Genomic DNA, 22,037 nt, shown 5'->3' with positions numbered 1-22,037 from the left:
TTAATATTAAAAAATAATTTCTGTGGATGACCACTTTGTTTGTGCATCCCTGTGAAGCTAGTCAAAGAAGACAAAACTATGAGAGGAGCACTCACGCAAACCAGCAGGGCGGGGATTGGAGTGCAGTTCTTAAGGTGGATCATTGCCAGCAGATACGGCAGGTGACCCTCTCTGGCTCCTGAGAAACACAGCCTACAAATATAGAGACAGACATTATGCGTCTGCATTTATGTTCAGGTCTACTACACTTGTTACAAGTAACTCTTGACACCATTGTTCTTATTCTTATGACATATTATCCAATCATAAAAGGACATTAAAATGAAGTTTCAGCTTGTGGTGTGCAGCAAAGCAAGATATGTTTTCTACCTGGAGGAGGTGAACAGATATCCGTTGATTCCTCCAAAGGTGGACAGTGCTACAGAGATCGGCATGACCCAGGAAAACATCCCCAGCAGCTTTTCCCCAAATGTCTGGAACAACATGTGATGGGTCACATTATTAACTTTTATTCATTATTCATTTAGTCCCGAACAGCAATGCATTCATTGATTCATTTCATTGGAAGATGCAATTTGCAACACCTTGCATAGCTCTTGTTTATCAGACTGTGTGGCAACATATATAAAGCTTGCATGTACAAGACAGAAACTGCTGTTTTTAGTCTCTTAAGGTCATTTTTTTATTTACAGCTTCTAATAATGACAACCTTTTAATTTAATACCCTAGGACACAGCGTTTAATTCAAGATGATTAAAGAACACTGGTTTCAAACTGAACTCATGACTGTTTCCCAGTTTCACCTCAGAGATCATGAAAAAAACACTTTAATCTTGTTGACTGATTGAATAATTGGTTGGTTAAGGTCTGTCTCGTGTTAGGATTCTGAGCTTCAGCAGACTTACAGTTTCAAGACTACTGAGACTCAGTCCTTTGTCTCGTTAAACAGTATATAAGCTCCTATTAGTTGCTAGCCTGGTTCCAGATCATAGACCCCGCCCACTCAACTGAGTAGGCTTGCATCTCTGGTCTGGCATACTTCAATGAATTTGCGATTTATCTCGTCCAAACGCTGGACGGACCAATGAACGCCGGGGGTCTAGCGATTAGCCAATAAGCACCACACTGATGTCAAGCTGTACGCCGGTGGGTAACTGGTGAGGATAGCAACAATGGCGACCGCTACAGATCCTACAGACCACATTAATGATGCTATCGAGGTATTTCGCCACTACTCGCGTTAATGGAGGACCAAATTAAGGAAGCTGCTAAACTGGATTTAACGGCGATGCAGCTGGGCGTGCACGACGACGGAGACATTTTAAACGGGCAATGCTTGCTTGTTTTCGGCACCCCCGAGGCATGGATACTAATGACGTCAGATTCTGGGTGAGTCGTTGATCTCTACTGATTGGTTAGGGAAAAAATCAAATTCCCTCCCCCTTGTAAATCGCCTTCAATGGAAGCCATGTCAGACTGAAGGTTCTGGGAGCTTCAGTCTGACACTCAGGCTAATTAGTTGCTGTAGGAAACACACAATCATGGAGAAATAGAGATGCTCACCACTGCCACAGCATTGGAGGCCAGCAACTCCTCAGGGGTCATGGAGGAGAAGTAAGCAATGTTGGTCATAGTGTAGACAAGGGTCACCAGTGGGATGGAAATATAGATGGCACGGGGCAGGTTCCTAATAAAAATAATGATATAAGCAATGGCCAACAATCAAATGTTGGTCCACACATTATGTAAAAATATAACTCTATAATGCAGTTCTGAACAAAGGGACTGAGCTGTATGTTATATTCCACTGTAAAGGTGCAAGTGTAACCATTAAGATCAATATTGTGTGTCTTCTATTGTTTATAGGAAAACATGTAGAGATATGAAATACTATCTGTGCATGTGCATGCCGTACTTTCGGGGCTCCACGACCTCCTCTGTGACATAGTTGAGGAAATTCCAGCCGCTGTAGGCAAAGGAGGCTTGAAGGAAGGCCAGCGCTATCTGTCCCACTGAGGGGTCCTGGCTGAATTCAAAGGCCACACTGGGCCGCAGGGCGTCATAGTGACCTGGAGAAGATGAGAGGAAAAGATCATATTAGAAAATCCATAGTTAAATTTTTTTAACAGTTAAAATATTTAAAGTGTTTAAAGAACTAAATGACGTCCTAATGCTTTTCACTGGAAAACAACTTCATTGTTTTTTACTGGTCACAATTTTATTTCTTATTTTTACCTGTGAAGTCACTTTCTAAATGTATTTTTCCTCAATTTTCACTATTGTTTCTACGTCCATGTTATATCTAGTTATGTGCACCAGGGGTCAGCAGTGTCAACACATTATAATCTGCTGTGACAGAATTTACAGTCTGGCAGCAGCTTCCTTCCCAAATGACCTTATTAGAAACAATCAAACCAAAATACTGTTGGTTCATGGTTCCACACAGACGTGTTTAAAGGTTAATCAACAGTATAATCATTTTAAAACATGACATCTTCTCTGCCAGCACAGTTTGTACAGTTGACTCCTTCATTTATCTTTTAACTGTTTTTTGTTTGTTTAGCTTTTTTCAATCTGAATGTGTCGTTCTGCACCCAAATTCATTTCAAATATTCTCATAAGCACCACTCAGGCTATGCCTTGCTCAGAGTTTAAAATGATCATAGTTCGATCTGTTTAAGATGTTTGTTTTTCATAAGTTATATCTCATTTTCTGTCTCGGTGAGCTCTCCTGCTGTTATTTTACACATTACCGTAAAAATGAGTTGTCATTATCCTTTTCTTTTGTTGAAAATGTAGATGGTATATTTAATTTGCCTTGTTCTTTTTTTAAATAGTTTTTCCTTGCTTTGTCAGTATTTGTCATTTTAATTATTCTGTTTCGTACTGAGGATAAAATCAGTGATTGATCTAAATATACAGAGTATATGTATATGTTTACCTCTAAAGATTTGGATGAGTCCGACCACTATGATGAGTACCAAAGCGAGGAGTTTTCCTACAGTGAAAACATCCTGGATCCTTGTTGCCCAGCGCACACTGGAGCAGTTCACCCAGGTCAGGAACACTGTGGAAACACACAACACACAAATACACTTAAAATGATTTAAAAGCGTCATGTTTCTGACAGGCTTTGCCTCATAAATGCAGAGTTTCACACAGCCCAGTGTAATGAATTAATATCCCTCCCCAGTATATTAATGACTTCCACTAATATCAGAGGGAATAAATACTCTTGGGAAATAAAATCATAACCTTGATGGAAAAGCAGCATAGATATTCACCAGCTGGATGCTTGGACTGTATGTATTCTGCTGCCTCTTTCATATTTAGGTTAAAGCTTAAGGTCTGTACGTAATCACCCTCCCCATGAATCCACATTCCTCTTGTCAGCACACAGAGGTACAAACAGACAGCAGTGTATGGAATTAAAACACTTCCTACTTCCCGTTTCCTCCTGGCATTGACTGTGTGTGTGTGCCCTTACTCCCCGAGCCATTGACCTTCACACTGACCCTCAGTTTTACGTGTTTTTGTGAGTGCCACCATTACAAGGGCTGGCCACATTCCAAGTGAGCCACTTTGAGCAAGTGGCTCTCCAGCTGCCCTCAAACTCAAGTGCAGGCTTGCAAGTGAGAGGTAGACCCAGTAGGAAGTGTGAGTCGGGTGGACAGTACAGAGAGGGAAAGACAGAGAGGGAAAACAAGACTTTTGTGTAGATGTACTTTTCTTTTTAAAGTTTCAAGTTGTGCAATCCTGTACGCATCATACCACACATGAGTCTGACAAACAATGTACTATAACTGTAATTCAGTCAGCCAACTCAGGCATAAATATAGAGCATGTACAGTATTAATGTTTGCCGTCTAGGCTCTGATCTCGTCTCTTTCCACAAGGAAACATCAAGCTCAGCTCAGCAGAGTCTATTCTGTAGGTGGATGCTGTGTTAGGTAGAGTTAGGTATGTAAGGTATGTGCTGCAGTGAGAAGAATATGTTATCATGAGGGTAGCAGCAGACTCGAGTCAGGCTGCCTGAGCTGCTTTGTAATAAAACACTTCTTGGGTATTATTCAACACTATATCTCAGGAACAGAAGGGGAGACATTTGGTCAGATGCTGAATTGGTGACACTAATCTTGGGTGTTCACCATGAAACTGTGCTGATTTTATCAAAGCATTGTCTCCTGTCATGGCCACATATGAGTCTGGACAGACATGGATGTAATGTGCAACTTGACTGGTTGGATGGAGGCATTCAACTGTGAGGCGGTAATTCTAGTTTACACATCAAGGTATCAGCATAATAAACATGAAATACTGTGAAGAGAAGATTCTTCTTATGTCAGCTCAGTCTAAAAACACGTGGCTTTCTAAATGTAACATTTCTACAACCAACTGAAAGTACTCATGATGATAAAGTTCTCTGATTAATCCTGATTTAAAAGTGATCCGTGTGTGTATGCATACAAGGCTTTGTTCAGTGAACATTAATTATACTGTACGTCTAGGTATATACTGTTTATGTTCTATAAACAGTACATAGAGGAACAAAATTGTGTTTCCCTGGTCACGGTGCAAAACAAAAGAATGAACAAATGGACATAGGTGCAAACAACAAGCTATAACAAGAATTGCCACCTTGCAGTTGTATACCTGTGAAAAAAAGTCAAGTTACAGATCTCATCCATGTCTGTCCAGAGTCATATGTAGCCATGACAGTAGACAGTACTTCCAAATCTTGCTGCAAAGAAGCTACATGTCTAAAACATGGATGCTTTACATACATCTTAAACCCAGCAGCACAGAAGAGCTATGAAATCACCACAGTTTCAAGATGGCCACCCAAGATTGGTGTCACCAATTCAGTATGGTCAAATCTCTCCCTCATAGACTGAATAAAATAAGAGACGCTGCTACTGTGATGTCAGCCACCGATTTTAGCATTAAGGCCGTTACCATCAATTTTTTTGAGCCAGACTGTAGCAACATGGTGACAAACCTCAGAGACAGCCTGTCACTCAAGCAACCCCGACCTTAAATATGCTCAATTTTGGGCCTTGACAAAATGTAACCCCCCTGTCCACTGTGGAAATTAGCAATAGAGACTAAAAACGTTTTTGTACCAGGCAGTAAATGTGTATTTCTGCAGTGAAGTTGGCTATTTTAACACCAGAGTGTATGTGGATTTACTCTGTTTTGGAGCCAGCCTCAAGTGGCCATTCAATGAGCTGCAGTTTTTGGCACTTCTGCAATTGGCTTCATTTTTCAGCCTTGGAGTTTGCCGCTTGGTCTGTCTATGTGTTCCTGAGGTATTGGTGTTGAATAATGGCCACAAAAGAACATTATGATGCCACAGTGAAGCTGATTCTGGACCTTAAGGATATAAAATGTCACGGCTTTATAATTTTATTCTAATAGGCATTTATGTGAAATTTTGCCATAATTAGCATACAAATTCTTGAATTGTGGCCAAAAACATGTTTTGTGAGGTCATACTGACCTTGACTTTTGACCACCAAATTGTAGTCAGTTCAACCTTGAGTTCAAGAGGACATTTGTGCCAAATTTGAAGAAATTCCATCAAGGCGCTCTTGAGATATACGGTCGTACAGATGGACAACCTGAAAACGTAATGCCTCTGGCCACGGCTATCACCAGCAGTGGAAGCATAAAAACAGGTACAGAATAAAAAACAAGACAAGGTACAAACTTAGAGAGTAATGACACACATGTAGTCCAATAAAACATAAATATAAATAGCCTAAATATATTTTTCTATTATTGCACGTTTGTCATTGCACTATATGCATATACACACTTTATATTTGTCTTCTCAATGATGTACTGTACCATATCAACAGGAAACAGTGGCAGAATTTGTATGCCCCCCTACCTTAAGCCCTGTACATACTCCATACTCATACTAATTTATACTTTTTCTCGAGGTGGCAAGAACAAGAACAAAGTTCGTTCTGGCCAGGACATTTCATACTTCACAAGAAACTCCAGTGCAGAACTCCTGGGAAGTCCTCATAGGCCATGCCGCATACGTCACATGGGCTAAGCATTGGGGGAATCTGACAGAACAACAACAATGGCGGAGATGGCAGTTTTTGAGTTGATGGAGGAGGAGGAGGAGGCGGAGGAGGAGGAGGAGGAAAACAACATGTTCGAAGCAGAGGAGGAGGAAGATTTGTTACTATTGGCCATTGCCGAGGAGGTGGAAAAAAGGAGTGAACGTAGATGGCATGTTCGACCACTTAGTATGACCAGAGTTGAGCAGGGCGAGTACAGTGTCTTGGTTTTCCGCATCAACCATGCCCACTTCAAATTTCTGCCCAATCACACAACATTTCTTGGACACCACACGAGGAAAAAGTTCTTCCCAGATGATGTGGTGAGAACAAGCTGCAAGAACTCCCAAACCAGGGCTGTGAGAAAATAAAGACATCATTCTTTTCGAGAGAGAACAAATTTCTCTGTTCTTGCAAAGTATGTGAAGGCCTTTAGCCTTCATCCACTCACTGACCATTGCTTGTGTTTCACGTGCACTCAGAACAGTGTGGCACATCAAATTGAGAGCTAGAGACTATGAAGCGGTTCAGGCGACAGGGTGTACATTGACACTCCATCTTTCTTTTCTGCATCTTTGCTCCTGTCGTTTCCTACATCGATTTATTTAATTTAATGTCGCTAAATCCTCGTGTTTATACACAAACACACTCTCTTGTAGGAGTGGCACAAAAGTATGTGTGTGAGTGTGCGCATGAGCAAATATGGGTGAAGGGTGTTATCGACCATGTCATCCATCACCAGGGCAAGGTTCCCCTCCCACCACAGAATTCTGAACAAACTGCTTCCGCTGGCGCGGGCACACACACATACACACACGTGTGAATGTTTGGCAGAAGGTTTTGGTGGCACCGGGCAGAGCTTTCTCTCCCCTACAACACCGCTGTGTTTTATAGTCAGTTACCCTCAGGGTGTTGCATGCATTTCCGCTCCTGTGTTCCTGTGAACCCCCCCCCCCCACTACCACCACCACCTCCTCCTCCTGCTTCCCTCTGTGTTAACCTTGACAGGAAGGAGGTGCCAGCAGGCTTTGAATGCGACAGCGCAGGTAAATCTGTGTCCTGCCATCACAGCTCCTATTGAAGGCGACCTCAGCACTAGAATACTAAAGTAATTACTGCTTTTACTCTTAATGGATTCTGATCCCAACTTGGTGCAGATTTATCAGGGGGCTTTAACCTCAGGAACGCCTCCTCTTGGTCCAGGATCTGGTCACAGGAGTCTCTGAACTGGAAATAACCCCGCAGTCCTGTCTGTTCACCGCAAGGTATCTGACACCAGAATCCCTCCAGACTACAGTAAATCTACAGCAGTAACTCTGGATGAAATACACACAGAGACACACTGACAACCAACAAAGTGCAGTCTGTGATGTAGTGTAGAGGTAGATAAAGGGAGGCTGCACCCAGCCATCGCTGTTAATTTGTCTTTATTTCGCTTCCATTCAGAAGTAAACTCTTTTTCTTGTTTATTTTTGTTTGTTTTTCACAAAAATCCCTCTCGTATGTACAGTGCAAATAACAGACTCTTGAATGAATAAATGAATCACCTATACCATACCTTCTACCTCTCATCTCCATTCATCCATCCTTAGGGGAAAAAAATCATCATGAAGACACTGAACAAATACACCTTAGTTGGACTAACAGTCCTTTGATTTGTTGGCTCATTTGTGCAATTTTCCTCTCAGGCATGAATTAAAATCAGTTGCTGCAACAGTGGAAAATTAAATCCAGCCTTCCTGTATGGCAGGAACAGACATGCTGCATTATATTTCAGTTGTCTTATTCCCGTGAACGCAATATCTCAAGAAGGCCTGGAAGGAATTTCTTTAAATTTGGTACAAACATCCACTTGGACTCAAGGGACTCAAAAATTTGGTGGCCAATTTGGTGGTCAAGATCATTTGTTTGTTCTTTTGTTTGTTTTAGACTGTGACCAGGGAAACACAATTTCGTTCTAGACGCTAGCTAGACGTACAGTATAATTAATGTTCACTGAACAAAATCATTGTACACAAATGCCTCAAAGGATGAAATGATGACATCTTATATCTGAAAGATCAAAGGTCAGATTCATTGTGACCTCATCATGTTCTGCAAAAAAAAAAAAAAAAAAAAAAAAAAAAAAAAACTCAGGACAGAAGGGGAGGCATTTGGTCAGACACTGAACTGGTGACACTAATCTTGGGTGTCCACCTTGAAACTGTCATGAAGATCTGTGAAGCATCCACATTTTAGTAATTCTAGTTTCTACTCTGTAGCTCTCATGATGACATTCTTTGTTTTTATTGGTACGTTTCTTGTTCCTATGGTGTATTTACATTTCATTGTATTCACTCTTTAACAGACAAGATGTAATGTCATTATAAGAAAAAAATGTAATGTTTTAAATATGATCATATTAATGCAGAAGGGACCCTGACAACTATTTCGTCTGTTCATATTTGATGCATTAGGCTAATGATTCTATTCATAACAGGTGAACAGATAGCGTTTATGTTTTATTTTCTTAATAGAACAGAGATGGGAGAGAAGGACCAATGTGTGCATGATGTGAAGATCTCTTTATCCTCAGACTCATTTTTCTTCTTTTTCTTTGAACCCTTGTGACTTGTTCATCTGTAGATCATTTGTCGCTGGTAGTCTGCTGACTAACCATGATCCCCCAATCAACTCTAAAGTAGCTTCATGCTGCATTCAATCTAACAACTCCAGCATGGCCAGTAAATCTGTGGAAGTCTGGAACTGATATCATTAAATTGAAATCACTCAACCACATTGAGTGTAATTTGTGCATGATGTCTGTATTTATTCTTAGCCTGCACTGCTTTAATCATTTGTATCTACACTTGGCCTATAACTGATTTTGAAAGGCGTTAACATTTAGTTTTTAGCATAAGGTAATTCAGTGTAAAAATTCTAAACATTTTTTTTCCTAATGAAATGAAATGAATGAATTTGTATTTTTATTTAAACACTGGTGTAATTTCTCAGGCATATTTTGTGGCATACACTACAGGCCAAAAGTTTGGACACACCTTCTCATTCAATGCGTTTTCTTTATTTTCATGACTATTTACATTGTAGATTCTCACTGAAGGCATCAAAACTATGAATGAACACATGTGGAGTTATGTACTTAACAAAAAAAGGTGAAATAACTGAAAACATGTTTTATATTCTAGTTTCTTCAAAATAGCCACCCTTTGCTCTGATTACTGCTTTGCACACTCTTGGCATTCTCTCCATGAGCTTCAAGAGGTAGTCACCTGAAATGGTTTCCACTTCACAGGTGTGCCTTATCAGGGTTAATTAGTGGAATTTCTTGCTTTATCAATGGGGTTGGGACCATCAGTTGTGTTGTGCAGAAGTCAGGTTAATACACAGCCGACAGCCCTATTGGACAACTGTTAAAATTCATATTATGGCAAGAACCAATCAGCTAACTAAAGAAAAACGAGTGGCCATCATTACTTTAAGAAATGAAGGTCAGTCAGTCCGGAAAATTGCAAAAACTATAAATGTGTCCCCAAGTGGAGTCGCAAAAACCATCAAGCGCTACAACGAAACTGGCACACATGAGGACCGACCCAGGAAAGGAAGACCAAGAGTCACCTCTGCTTCTGAGGATAAGTTCATCCGAGTCACCAGCCTCAGAAATGGCAAGTTAACAGCAGCTCAGATCAGAGACCAGATGAATGCCACACAGAGTTCTAGCAGCAGACCCATCTCTAGAACAACCGTTAAGAGGAGACTGCGCGAATCAGGCCTTCATGGTCAAATAGCTGCTAGGAAACCACTGCTAAGGAGAGGCAACAAGCAGAAGAGATTTGTTTGGGCCAAGAAACACAAGGAATGGACATTAGACCAGTGGAAATCTGTGCTTTGGTCTGATGAGTCCAAATTTGAGATCTTTGGTTCCAACCGCTGTGTCTTTGTGAGACGCAGAAAAGGTGAACGGATGGATTCCACATGCCTGGTTCCCACTGTGAAGCATGGAGGAGGAGGTGTGATGGTGTGGGGGTGTTTTGCTGGTGACACTGTTGGGGATTTATTCAAAATTGAAGGCACACTGAACCAGCATGGCTACCACAGCATCCTGCAGCGACATGCCATCCCATCCGGTTTGCGTTTAGTTGGACGATCATTTATTTTTCAACAGGACAATGACCCCAAACACACCTCCAGGCTGTGTAAGGGCTATTTGACCAAGAAGGAGAGTGATGGAGTGCTGCGGCAGATGACCTGGCCTCCACAGTCACCGGACCTGAACCCAATCCAGATGGTTTGGGGTGAGCTGGACCGCAGAGTGAAGGCAAAGGGGCCAACAAGTGCTAAACACCTCTGGGAACTCCTTCAAGACTGTTGGAAAACCATTTCAGGTGACTACCTCTTGAAGCTCATCAAGAGAATGCCAAGAGTGTGCAAAGCAGTAATCAGAGCAAAGGGTGGCTATTTTGAAGAAACTAGAATATAAAACATGTTTTCAGTTATTTCACCTTTTTTTGTTAAGTACATAACTCCACATGTGTTCATTCATAGTTTTGATGCCTTCAGTGAGAATCTACAATGTAAATAGTCATGAAAATAAAGAAAACGCATTGAATGAGAAGGTGTGTCCAAACTTTTGGCCTGTACTGTATGTCAAAGTTATCCATTATAACCAGTTGGCAGGATTCAACATCTGATTGACTGAAACATACTGCTCCTTCTGTTTCTACTGCTGCTGCACCACCACACTGATGTGGCACACACAAGTGGTGACAAGTGACTCCCTGCTGTGCTGGAATGAACAACAGACTCTGCTATTGCTGTTTCTCCTCAGTAAAACTAAGAGAGAATCAGGGTGTATCTTTAATGTTTCCAAAAGAAAAATATCATTTGATTTCTAGGGGGATTTCTATCTAGTAAAAGTGATCAATATTTGACAAAATACAGTGGTGTGACAAGTAAACTGCCTGAAATGGGAGAGCTAGGCACATGACTGTGCTCCTGTTGGCTGCCCAGTGCTCCTATTCTTAGAGGAACACTACCAACCCCAACTGGACCTGTCTGGTTTTCACCCCCACATACACACACACACACACACACTCACACACACACCTGGGTCAACTGTGCCTTTCATGCAGTACACTCTGCAGGGTAGGAAGGAGGGAGGACACATGTCTTGGCTGATTCACAATCATAAATCCTTCACTAAGAAAAGTTCAGTTGACATAACAGGGACCTCAGTAACACTCAGCAGAGCAGAACAACATTTAATCCAGTCGATCTCGCTGAGTGCTTCAGACAAATACTGTACACCAAACGCTAGAAAATGTTAGCATTTATCCCTGACAATACTTCCACTTTTTCTTTCCTTAAGTTATTTAAAACTGAGATCCAATTTGTTAATTTCCTTTGGTCAGATTATGAGCAACCTAACAGGTTTTTCCCCTCAGTGGTTCAGTTTATGGTCCTGAACTTGATGAGAAGTGCATTTATGATGAACTCTACTACAAAGTGACTCAATGTATACAGAGCTGTGTAAGCCAAAGACTAAAATAATGTGTGACCTTTGAATGAAAATAGCGATCCGTCCTCTAACCCATCCTCTCCTCTCAGTAAAAGCTGTAGATGGCAATAATAAGTGTCACTAATTCAGTAGCCGACCAAATGTCTGAGCTCTGTCCTGAGTTATGACGGTGAATAATAATAAGTGTTTTTTTTGCACAACATTATGATGGCACAGTGAAGCTGACCTTTGACCTTTCAGATATAAAATGTTATCAACTTGTTTGTGAAATGTTGTCATAAGTAGTGCATGAATTCTTGAGTTATGGCCAAAAACAAGTTTTGTAAGGTCACAGTGATCTTGATCTTTGACCTTCGACCAAATTATAATCAGTTCATTCTTGAATCCAAGTAGACGTTTGTGCCAAATTTGAAAAAAAAAAAAAAAAAATTCCCTCAAGGTGTTTTTGAAATATCGCATTCATGTGAACGAGACAGACAAGTTCTCAGTGACCTTGACCTTTGACTACCAAAATCTAGACAGTATATTGTTGGCTCTCAGTGACCTTGACCTTTGACCTATGACTACCAAAATCTAGTCAGTATATTGTTGAGTCCAAAGGCCCGTTTCCACCGCAGGAACTTCAGGGTAATTTTACGGGGATGGGGCCGTTGGTGTGTGTCTCCACCGCAGGAACCACCCCCGAGGGACAGAGTTCCGGAACTTTTACGGGGGCTAAACAAGTCCCTACCTCGGGGTAGGTACTCAGAACGGCCCCGAAAGACTCCGGGCTGGGGCTTGGGGATTACTTGTTGCTGATTGGATATACTCAAGGAGGGATGTGACGTCAACAGAAAGCAACAAAATAGCAGGCATTTTAAAAACTCAGCAGACGAGGATTAGCTCGTTCATATAGCTTTCGCCGCCATGTAAAAAAAACTCAATAAATGGCCCGTGAAGAAATTATTCTTTCCAGCAGATATCTTAGTTATAACATGATTGAGCTAGCAAAGCAGTTTTGTGTTGCTATGTGTGGTATTTATTCAGTTTTGGAAAATGACGATGTCTAGAAAGCATCAGCTGACAGGGACAGCTAAAAGCAGCAGCAAAGCTAACATCAGGACGTCATCTGTTAAAAGCCTCCCGTTGTCAGATACGATATGAACCTACCCCAGTTAGCTCAATCATGTTGTAACTAAGACATCCGCTGGAAAAAATATTTTTTTCACGGGCCATTTAGTGAGTTATTACACACACCGCTATCGGCTAACGGCGTCCCTATGTCGCTCCGGTCAAAATGGTCGCGCAACGATTATGTCACATCCAGAGGCAGCCCGTAACTTTACAGGAACCTTCCTCCGACTCCGCTCTCTCAGTGGAGACATGGCAGTTGAGAGGGCCGAACGAGAGGACGTTCCTGTAGTAGTTCCTGCCCCCCAAATAGTACCAGGAACTTCTTCAGTGGAAACGGGCCTCAAGTGGACATTTGTGCCACATTTGAAGAAATTCCCTGAGGGTATTCTTGAGATATCATGCTCACGAGAATGGGACGTACATATGTATGGACAACCCAAAAAGATAATGCCTCTGGCCATGGCTTTCGCCAGTGTGAAGACATATACAAATAAATAGAAAATAGAAAAATAGATGGATTTATGAGCCACTCCAACTACTGTGACTGTGCACTTTCTAGGATGACGTTGCTCCTGTCCACATTTTAATTCAATTTTATTTAATTTTCTGTCTTGTTTTGTCTTTACCTTTGTTATATACACTTTTGATGTAAATTTATATGAGTTAAGTCTCATTATCTTATAACACAATCTAAATGTATTTTTTTATCTTAATGAATCTGAAAACTTTTAAGGGACCCTCTGGCAGAGTGCCACAGACCTTACTCTGAAAATCACAGATTTAAACCACCAGTTTTAGAGGAGTGATATGTCCTTCCACGCATCTGCTGTTGGTGTTTGAGGCTGATGGAGCTGTAGGGAAAATACTTATCAAACCATTAATTGGTTTCATTAATTCTCTTTCATCCAAGACTCTTGTAGGCTTCAGATGAATATCCTCAATCTATTATGAGTTGTCACTCTTCGTGCTCACAAGTTGCTGATAAAGTGTCAGACATAGGGATTGACGCTTATATAACTGCTGATTACAGATAGATGATAATCTGTACTGAGGACCAGAGAGGAGGACAGAGACAGTGTCAAGCAGCCAATAGGAACATCAAACGGCCATCCAGAAAGTCAGCTGGCCAATGGGATCTCCCTTCCTTGATGTGCAAGGTGTCCTGCCCATTTCCTGTTTCCATGGTGCTCAGTGACAGGAGCATCACGGTAACCACTGTGAAACAATGCACAATGACGTAGCCACACCCTCTCATTAGTGGCGTCCACAAAGGCTGGCACCATTATATAGTCTGACACTGATACTGACACACACGCACATACACACACTCGTACCACACTCAAAAGAAGAATACATTAAAACACTCACACACAGAGGGGGCCCCTGGCCTAACTGCAGTTGTAGCATTCTGTCGCCAAAAATAGTGGCAATCCACTGGTGTGCTCTGTAAATGCTAACTCCAGTCCAACACGTGCACACGCTCACAGGCACAGATGCACAGCCCTCTCTCGTCATTCCCCGGTTTCTCCATCCAGTTCAGACAAGACCAAACTGGCTGGCTTGTTGACCAGATACATGCACAGTCTGCTTTTGCCACCGGCTATTTTAATACAGATTGCTGTACTGTAAAGCATTTCAAGGGAAGGCGCTGCTCAGATTAGAGGCTGTAAAATAGAGCACGTCACTTCATAAGGAATCATCAAATGAGAATGACAGCCGTCAGCACACTGTGAACTATCACAGTATCAAAATATCTTCAAGGCATGGGATCAAAGTAGCTGGCCTTGGTTTGCAGAGTTTTTTTTTTTTTACTTTGTAATTTTTCTTTTCCATGGCTTTACATTCACACAGCTATTCCCACCAGTTAACCACTCACTGCTAACATGTTGGTCACTGGGTGACCAACATGTTACCAGTGAGTGGTCAACATGTTGGTCACTGAGTGCTCAGGTTTATCCTGCTGGATGGACAGTCCGTCTGGACAGGGACTGCTTGTTTGTTGTTTGTTTTCCTAGCACCTATTTTTAATCTACCATCATTCAATACTCAGTATTTCTTCAATGTGCTCTGACCTTTTCCTCTAAGATCAGGTGCTCATGGGGTTAATCTAGGAAAGGAAGGTGGTCTGACGTTTACCTCTGTCACTGTCACCGTCAGATGACTTGGATGTCTAAAGCAACTGAAGTGTGATACTGTGAACCAACATGTTATGATGGTAGAGAGAGAGAAGACCTGGGTGGCAGCAAGCAGCCAACAGGAATGCAGCCAGTCGCAGTATCAATACACCAATGGGATCCTCTGAAACTGATTTATAAGATGCCTAATGCACTTTTTCCAGTCAAATCAGCCACAAGTCATCCACATCTCCTCCTCTGTTTACTCAAACTTTCTTGAGCCAATCAACCTGACAAACCTGGCCAACAACAACAACCAGCTTGTCAGTTTTGAGAGGCTGAGCAAAGCCTCTGACAAGAACTCATCAGTCAACATTCAATCAAAAATCTGTGTTGTTGTTTTTGGGTTATCATTTAAATCCTAAATATTGCTGTTTCCAAAGTCCTCTCTGAGGTCCTACAAGAACTGTGTTTATGCATGTCCTCTTTCATGTAATGAACATAAATTATGATATTAATAATATAATAGAAAATAAATACAAAATGTGCAGTACATTTCACTCACCACTTTATACCCAAACAGGCCATACTATACGTAACCACATCCTGTATGTATCTACCTTACTCCTAGCCTCCATGATACCTTGTGTGAATTACAGGAGCTGCTTCCGGTGCTGAACCAGAACTGGCATTTTCCAAAGGTTATTGTTAGCTAACGTACACTAACCCTCTTTCCTAGAGTGACGGGGAAATAAAACGTGGAACACACCACCTCATACAGTGTAACGTGATCATACCTCTGCCATCTCTGACAGCCGTCTCAAAGCATTGTTGTTTTCCTTTTTAACCTGAGCACGATAGCAGTTAGCTTGCCTTGCTCCGTTAGCATATTGTTAAATTTAACGGAGCCAGAGCTAGCTTATGGTGAACATTTGCCCCTTTAAAAAATGACTTATGATTTCTTAGGACTAACAAATTTCAGTATTAATTACAGCTCCATTTGTTTTCCAACTATTGCCCCGCTTGTCTGCCTTAACGACGTAGTTTACACATTTTTTAAACTGCTGATGTATTAAACTGGAGTTCAGTTACACATAATGCCAAATTTAGCAGCAGACTTCTGTAATAAAAGTAATATCAAGTGGTTGTAAAATAAATAACTTTAGGCATTCATTTATATGATATGAAGAAGTACGGCAAATCAGTAACACTTCCTTTGCCTCAATGACTAAAGTCATAGGTCCCTCACATAACTCAAGGTCTGATGATGGTTTCACAGACATTTTTCTAATGTGGGTTGAGAAAGACCTCAGACAGGGAAACCCACACCTGTCATTCTAGGTGTTATTTTCTTCTACTGATGGTAATTTATAGCTTCCTCACCTCAAAACTTTTTTGGTTTAATCATTTTTCATGTCATTCCAAGTATGTGAAAAAGTAGTGCATGCACTGGAGCAGGGTGTGCACAAAAATACTATGCTATGTTGAGCTACCTGGATGGACAGCTGGGTTACCATAAAAATGGTACTGATTTTTCCAAAAATGTTGAGCTTTTTCTGCAAGACAGCTATTTAGGACATGGTTATTTGCTCTTCAGTGTGCTGAAACTCAAGTCCTACCACACAAAATGTAACTGTACCATATAAATGTAACATACATATATCGGGTCCATGTCATTGGTTCGACATCCCATTAGTCCGACTGTCCGCGGTGCTGAACAGCTCGCGGCGGGCGTATGGTGGGCCGCGACTGGCTTGAGGCAGAGCAGGCTCACAGCTTATGTGTTTGTCACTTTCTTTTTCATTTTAACCCACACCATGATCTTTTCCTGACCCTAACCAAGTGGTTTTTGTGCCTAAACCTAACCAGACCTTAACCACAAGGCATCATCATGATTTCAGAACGGACTTCAGAACAATGAGTTTAATATGGTCGGAACAATGGGCTGTCGAACCTAATGGGCAGTTCCCCATATATCAACCAAAAGTGCCCTACCCATTAACAACAATGATGTAGATGTGAAGATACTAACAGAGTCACTACGTGTACTGTCTGGGCCAAATAAAGTGGATTGCCCTTTACAGTTTAGAATTCATTAGAGCCTTACTGATCTTTGTTTAGACATCAGTGAGTTATTAAATAATCTCTGACACTGTTTGTTGTGCCTGTACATTTGCTGTTTGCTGTGTTCCTGAAGTGAAAGGTCATACATTCCTAGCTGTCAGGCTGTATATGCCCTGTGCATTGCAGTGGCAAAGCTCTTCTCCTTTCAAAAATTTCCTGACATGGAAGAATTCAAATGAAACCTAAGGGTGTTTTGAAGAATTTAACATATATTGCTGCATGTAGTTTACAGAGAGTGCTGCTATTTTGATGTGGCACAAGATGACTGACTGCATTTCAGAAACCTCACAAGGAGGGAATCCTGCCAAGGTTTGCTACTTAAAATTCTGACTCTGGCATCGGACGTTAAATTTAATGAAAAGAAGTATCCAGTGTCCAGCCTTTGCCCTGGAAAGCTCCACTGCACAGGACTTAATGTTTCAGTTTATCTGGGATCAGTGGAGGAACTGTGTGGTTAAGACTTGCAGCAGTAGTTACCCTGGCTGATCAGAAAGAAAAAAGCCCTACCTATAGAAACCCAAGCCGCATCGATAGAAAATCAGAGGCCACAGACCTAAGAGTTTGGATACACTGATTAACAGATTATTTATGGGAGGCACAGTTTGGAAACATCACAGCAAAGACCCAAAAATAGACTAAGAAGAACTCATGAATCATGACTGAAAATCAACTGGACTTTCAGAAGGCTTTTGGCTGTGTGCGTGACTCACAGATACAGATGGTGGCGAGGAGTCTGGTGGCGATGTAAGGAGGCAGGCAGTTCTGGAAGGCTGGCTGCAAGACGTAATTGGAGAAGGTGAGAGCAATGACAGCCAGCGTGGTTGGATACATGATGAGGACGGCACTCCATAACAACAGGAAGCTAGAGGACGAAGAGACAAAACACACAGGATTTTCATATTTGAGTAAAACAGCCCTCTCCTGCTGTCTTTCATGTCACAGTCTCTCTTATACCAAGAGCTGCTCAGCTCAACTACAGTTTTCTGCTGATGGTTTCCATGCAGCTCTACTGCAGCAGATGGGGTTGGTAGTGACTTGCTCCAAGGCATTGGCATCACTTACAAGAGACTGGTGCTCAGACATGAGAAGGAGACAGTGAAAAAAGCACTAGCAGGTGGAAACTCACTGAAACCAGAATACAGTATGCCTTATCTTACTGTGAGCTTTGACCTTTATTTTATATGATTTTTCATTGTTTTATTTTCATCATGTTCACATGAACGAGCCACACAGAACTTAACTAATGCCTCCACACGCTTCACACTGCAACACATGTTTGACCTTCTCAGTCTTACAATACTGTTCTGTGATCAGATGACATGTCACATGACATCATGAAAGTCACAAGACTCTCAGAGGTGATTGGTTCCAGACAGGCAGTATTTCTAAACCAACCCTCGTGTACAGATCCTGGACTGTTGCAGTATAATCCTTACCAAGTGAGTATGCCTGCTGGAGACCAACACAGTCGATATAAGAATTCGCTGTATTAGAAACTGCTGTTGTAGCTCAGACACAGCAGAGTTTTAAAAAAGGATAAACAGATAAAAACAACAACAGTACTTACCCAACTAGCCCTCCAAAGATTTCCGTCACGTATGAATAGTCTCCTCCAGACTTTGGGATGGTGACACCCAGTTCAGCATAGCACATGGACCCGAGGGCACAGATCCCCCCTCCACATACCCAGACGATGAGTGACAGCCCCACTGAGCCTGCATGCTCCAACACTCCTTTAGGTGAGATGAATATCCCAGAGCCAATGATGTTACCTTGAGAGAAAAAAAAACAAAGATTAAGGAGGTTATTTACAATTGGTACTTGCCAGCGGCTTGTCAAACAACGTATATTAACTCAGAAGTCATACTGGGATTAAAACCTCTTTTGTAAGATAGACCTAAAATTACATTTACAGTTTCTCCATGAGACACTCAGGAGTTGTCTGGACCTAGTTGTCTACATGGAGGTTGCTGAGCAAGCCGTGTTAAACAATGGCAAAAGTACTGACAGCTAACTGTGTTGACCGGAGGGAACTGGAGGGTGAGCACTATGCTTCCACAACAACACCATCCCAATAACAGCAGTGTGCACCATATGAGCACAGTGCAAAGCAGCAGGAATGAGCTGCTGACAAACAACAAACTCAAAGGCTGAAAACAAAACCTGGTTTGACAAAGAAAAAACAAAACAGCTGCCAAATAGTCCCAAGAGCCTTGTTTAAACAGTCCAACCAGAGAAGGTCTCAACTGCCTGTTGTCTCATATAATGACCTGTGAGTCATTAAATGACAAAATACTGCACCTCCATCATTAACATTGTGTCTGTCTATTGGTGTGCTGTGAAACTGTTTTTGATCTGGCTTAGTTTTTGGACTATTACATTGTGTATTTGAAGTGTTTGGTTGGTTTGTATCAACCAAGTCAAGAGGTCCAGGGTCAGAGGTCAAAGCACCCTAACAGTAGGTATTGCAAATTTCATGCTAAATTTTGGATTACAGAAGAAAAAAAAAAGAGTGCAAGTATAAGGACGGTAGTAAGACCCAAAATTCTCTTTGTCTCCACTCTCTTTGGTGTCGTAGCCATCATTTGGAAATGAGTGTAGTTGGATGTGGAGATGTCTTCACAACTGCACATGTCAGCCAAGGGCATAGGTTTAATTTCAACACTGGTGGCAGTTGAGGGGTGGATCCGGGGAACCTCCTCATGCAAATTTTGAGCATAAAACACTTAAATTCCTACTTCTGAGGAAGTTTTGGCATCAGTTTATGGAGGTATATGTCTTTATTTATGATAAATGGTAAATGGTCCTGCACTTGTATAGCGCCTTTCTAGTCTTTCGACCACTCAACACACTTTTACACCATGAGTCACATTCACCATTCACAAACACAGTCACACACTGGTGGCTGAGGCTACAGTACGAAGTGCCACCTGCTACTCAGTTTTTAGACATTCATGGCCATTGGGAGCAAATTGGGGCTCAGTATCTTGCCCAAGGATACTTCGACATGTGGCTGGAGGAGCTGGGGATTGAGCCACTGATCTTCCGACTAGTGGATGACCCCACTGTACCTCCCGAGCCACAGCCGCTCATGTGTCCCTTTTTTACGTAAAGAAAAAGACAAAGTTCAGGCGATATGTGACAATTCAGAACAGACTGTAATGGAATATAATGCAGCAAGGCTCTCAGGCATTGTGTATTGCTTTCAAATATTTATTCTCCTGTAGACCAGCTTTTCTCATTAAATCTTATCTCTGCAGACTCAACACACATGTTGACATTAGTTTATTTTTGTTCAACACTTTCTGCACATTTAGAACATATCCCAGATATCTGTGTTCCCTGAGAGGTTGAGAATACATTTATACTATTTTGAGAAAAAAGTTGTAATAGTTGTGTAATTGAATGAGAATGAATCATAACGCCTCATTATGCTCTGCTGATACGGTAGTATCCTCTTCAGACCATCTGACAGACACAGAACACTGTGTGGGGCTCTCTTTGAAGGAGACAAAGTTTAACGACAGTGTGCAGCTCTTTTGATCAGACAAAATACATGATCGTCCCATACTGAATAATATAATGCACTGTTCCTTAGTGATCAATACAAGATGCAATTTGCCCCCTATTTTCATGCACAGAACTGTTAGAATGAAGACAATGCAAATGAATTCACCCAAATATTGGTAGTGACAATTCTATCCTCGCAAAATATTGTTAGGGACACGTCCCTACCGCCAATACGCAAACCTATGCCCTTGACATCAACATAGTCTCAGCAGGTCAAAGCTCTGTTCTGTCTCTTCAGTGATGTGTTGACTTATTTTTTTCTTTGCTGTCAGATGATAGCATGACTATTAAATAGTGAATTATCTCGTAAATCAGACCAGAAAAAAAGAGACAAAAAAAAAGACATCTATGTCTAATTATTTAATGATTCTTAGACTGCTGCACTGAAACCATCAATCATTGTTTAAGCTTGTTTAGTCGCCTGACAGCACAAATATAAATGCAGGTTAATAATAAAAACTAGTGCCATGTGATCAGGTTTTTACATTTAAATCACAGGGGCAGTTGAATTTTAACAAACCGTCATGTCTGTCAGTGTTGTCAGTTATACACTAGAGCCCCATTCCCACTGGACAAAACAATAAACATTAACACCCACTAACACCTGGCTTTTGTCTTTAGTGGGTAAAGTTACAATCAGCATTCATTTCCAGGAGAAATGACGCTTCAGTAGCCACAGGTCTTTATCGGCTTCAGCTCCAATCAGCAGTGATGGAAACATGACACCCCACTAATTTTCACACACTAATTTTCTCCCCTTTTCTGGCATGACCACCGGTAACCTCTGGGACTCTGTCATCTCAGTCATATATTCCATCTGTCTCCATCCTAGCAGTGCTCAGAAGTTGTTCCAAATTAGTCAGCACCATGTTTGTCAGAAAGACTGAAAAATTAAAAAGAACAAAGAAAAAAGAAATAGCCGCCACAACATTTTTGGTGAACTCCATGGTGCTTCCTACTATTGCGTACGTAATGTAAAACATGACACACCAGATAAAAAACAGGAAATTATACTCATCTACTGGCAATGGGAAAAGCTGTTGCCTATTTTTAGCAGGTTTTTCTGTATTTAAACAACCTGCATAAATGTCCTAATTTTAGTAAAAAAAAAAAGGTTAAAGTCCACTGCTTTGGATTTTTTTCTTTTGTAATGTAGCCTACATTTTCGTCAGCGAAAAAAGCCCAAATGGTAAAGTGGAAAAAGCTGCACAGTGATCTAAGAAATATTAGCCCCAACTCTTAGAAATACGTGAAATGGATATGAACAGTATGTTGGGGTTCGCACGAAATGTGTTAAAATTATGTGCTGGCAGCAAAAACAATCTCAAAGAAAAGTCAACAGGGATCTTTTGTCATGTTGGATACAGGACCTAAGTATAAAAAGTGAGGAAAGTCAGCATAGGGGAGGCAAGAGGTTTGGTGAATGGGTCAAAAAAACATGGACTTTTAACCAGGAGACCATTGTTCATGTCCCGTGTGAAACCAAAAGTGACCCTAGTTATGCAATCAGCAGTAGTTATTTGAACC

At 41.3% G+C, this 22,037-nt stretch overlaps 1 protein-coding gene across 1 annotated transcript in view; it reads right to left on the bottom strand.

The window, feature by feature from the left end:
* The window catches only part of slc7a10a (solute carrier family 7 member 10a), a 32,994-nt gene that overhangs the window by 5,122 nt on the left and 5,835 nt on the right, over positions 1 to 22,037 (bottom strand). The window contains exons 2-8 of the mRNA XM_033630618.2: positions 18,508 to 18,712; positions 17,651 to 17,802; positions 2,942 to 3,067; positions 1,916 to 2,069; positions 1,564 to 1,687; positions 370 to 473; positions 96 to 192 (exon numbers count right to left, since the gene is read on the bottom strand). Of these exons, the coding sequence (XP_033486509.1) occupies positions 96 to 192; positions 370 to 473; positions 1,564 to 1,687; positions 1,916 to 2,069; positions 2,942 to 3,067; positions 17,651 to 17,802; positions 18,508 to 18,712 (962 nt within the window). The remainder of the gene's footprint in view (positions 1 to 95; positions 193 to 369; positions 474 to 1,563; positions 1,688 to 1,915; positions 2,070 to 2,941; positions 3,068 to 17,650; positions 17,803 to 18,507; positions 18,713 to 22,037) is intronic.

This window comes from Epinephelus lanceolatus, chromosome 2 (genome assembly GCF_041903045.1).
Source record: "Epinephelus lanceolatus isolate andai-2023 chromosome 2, ASM4190304v1, whole genome shotgun sequence".
Classification (NCBI taxonomy): Eukaryota; Metazoa; Chordata; class Actinopteri; order Perciformes; family Serranidae; genus Epinephelus; species Epinephelus lanceolatus.
Note: the sequence above shows the minus strand (reverse complement) of the source record. Positions and strands in the feature narration are given on the sequence as shown.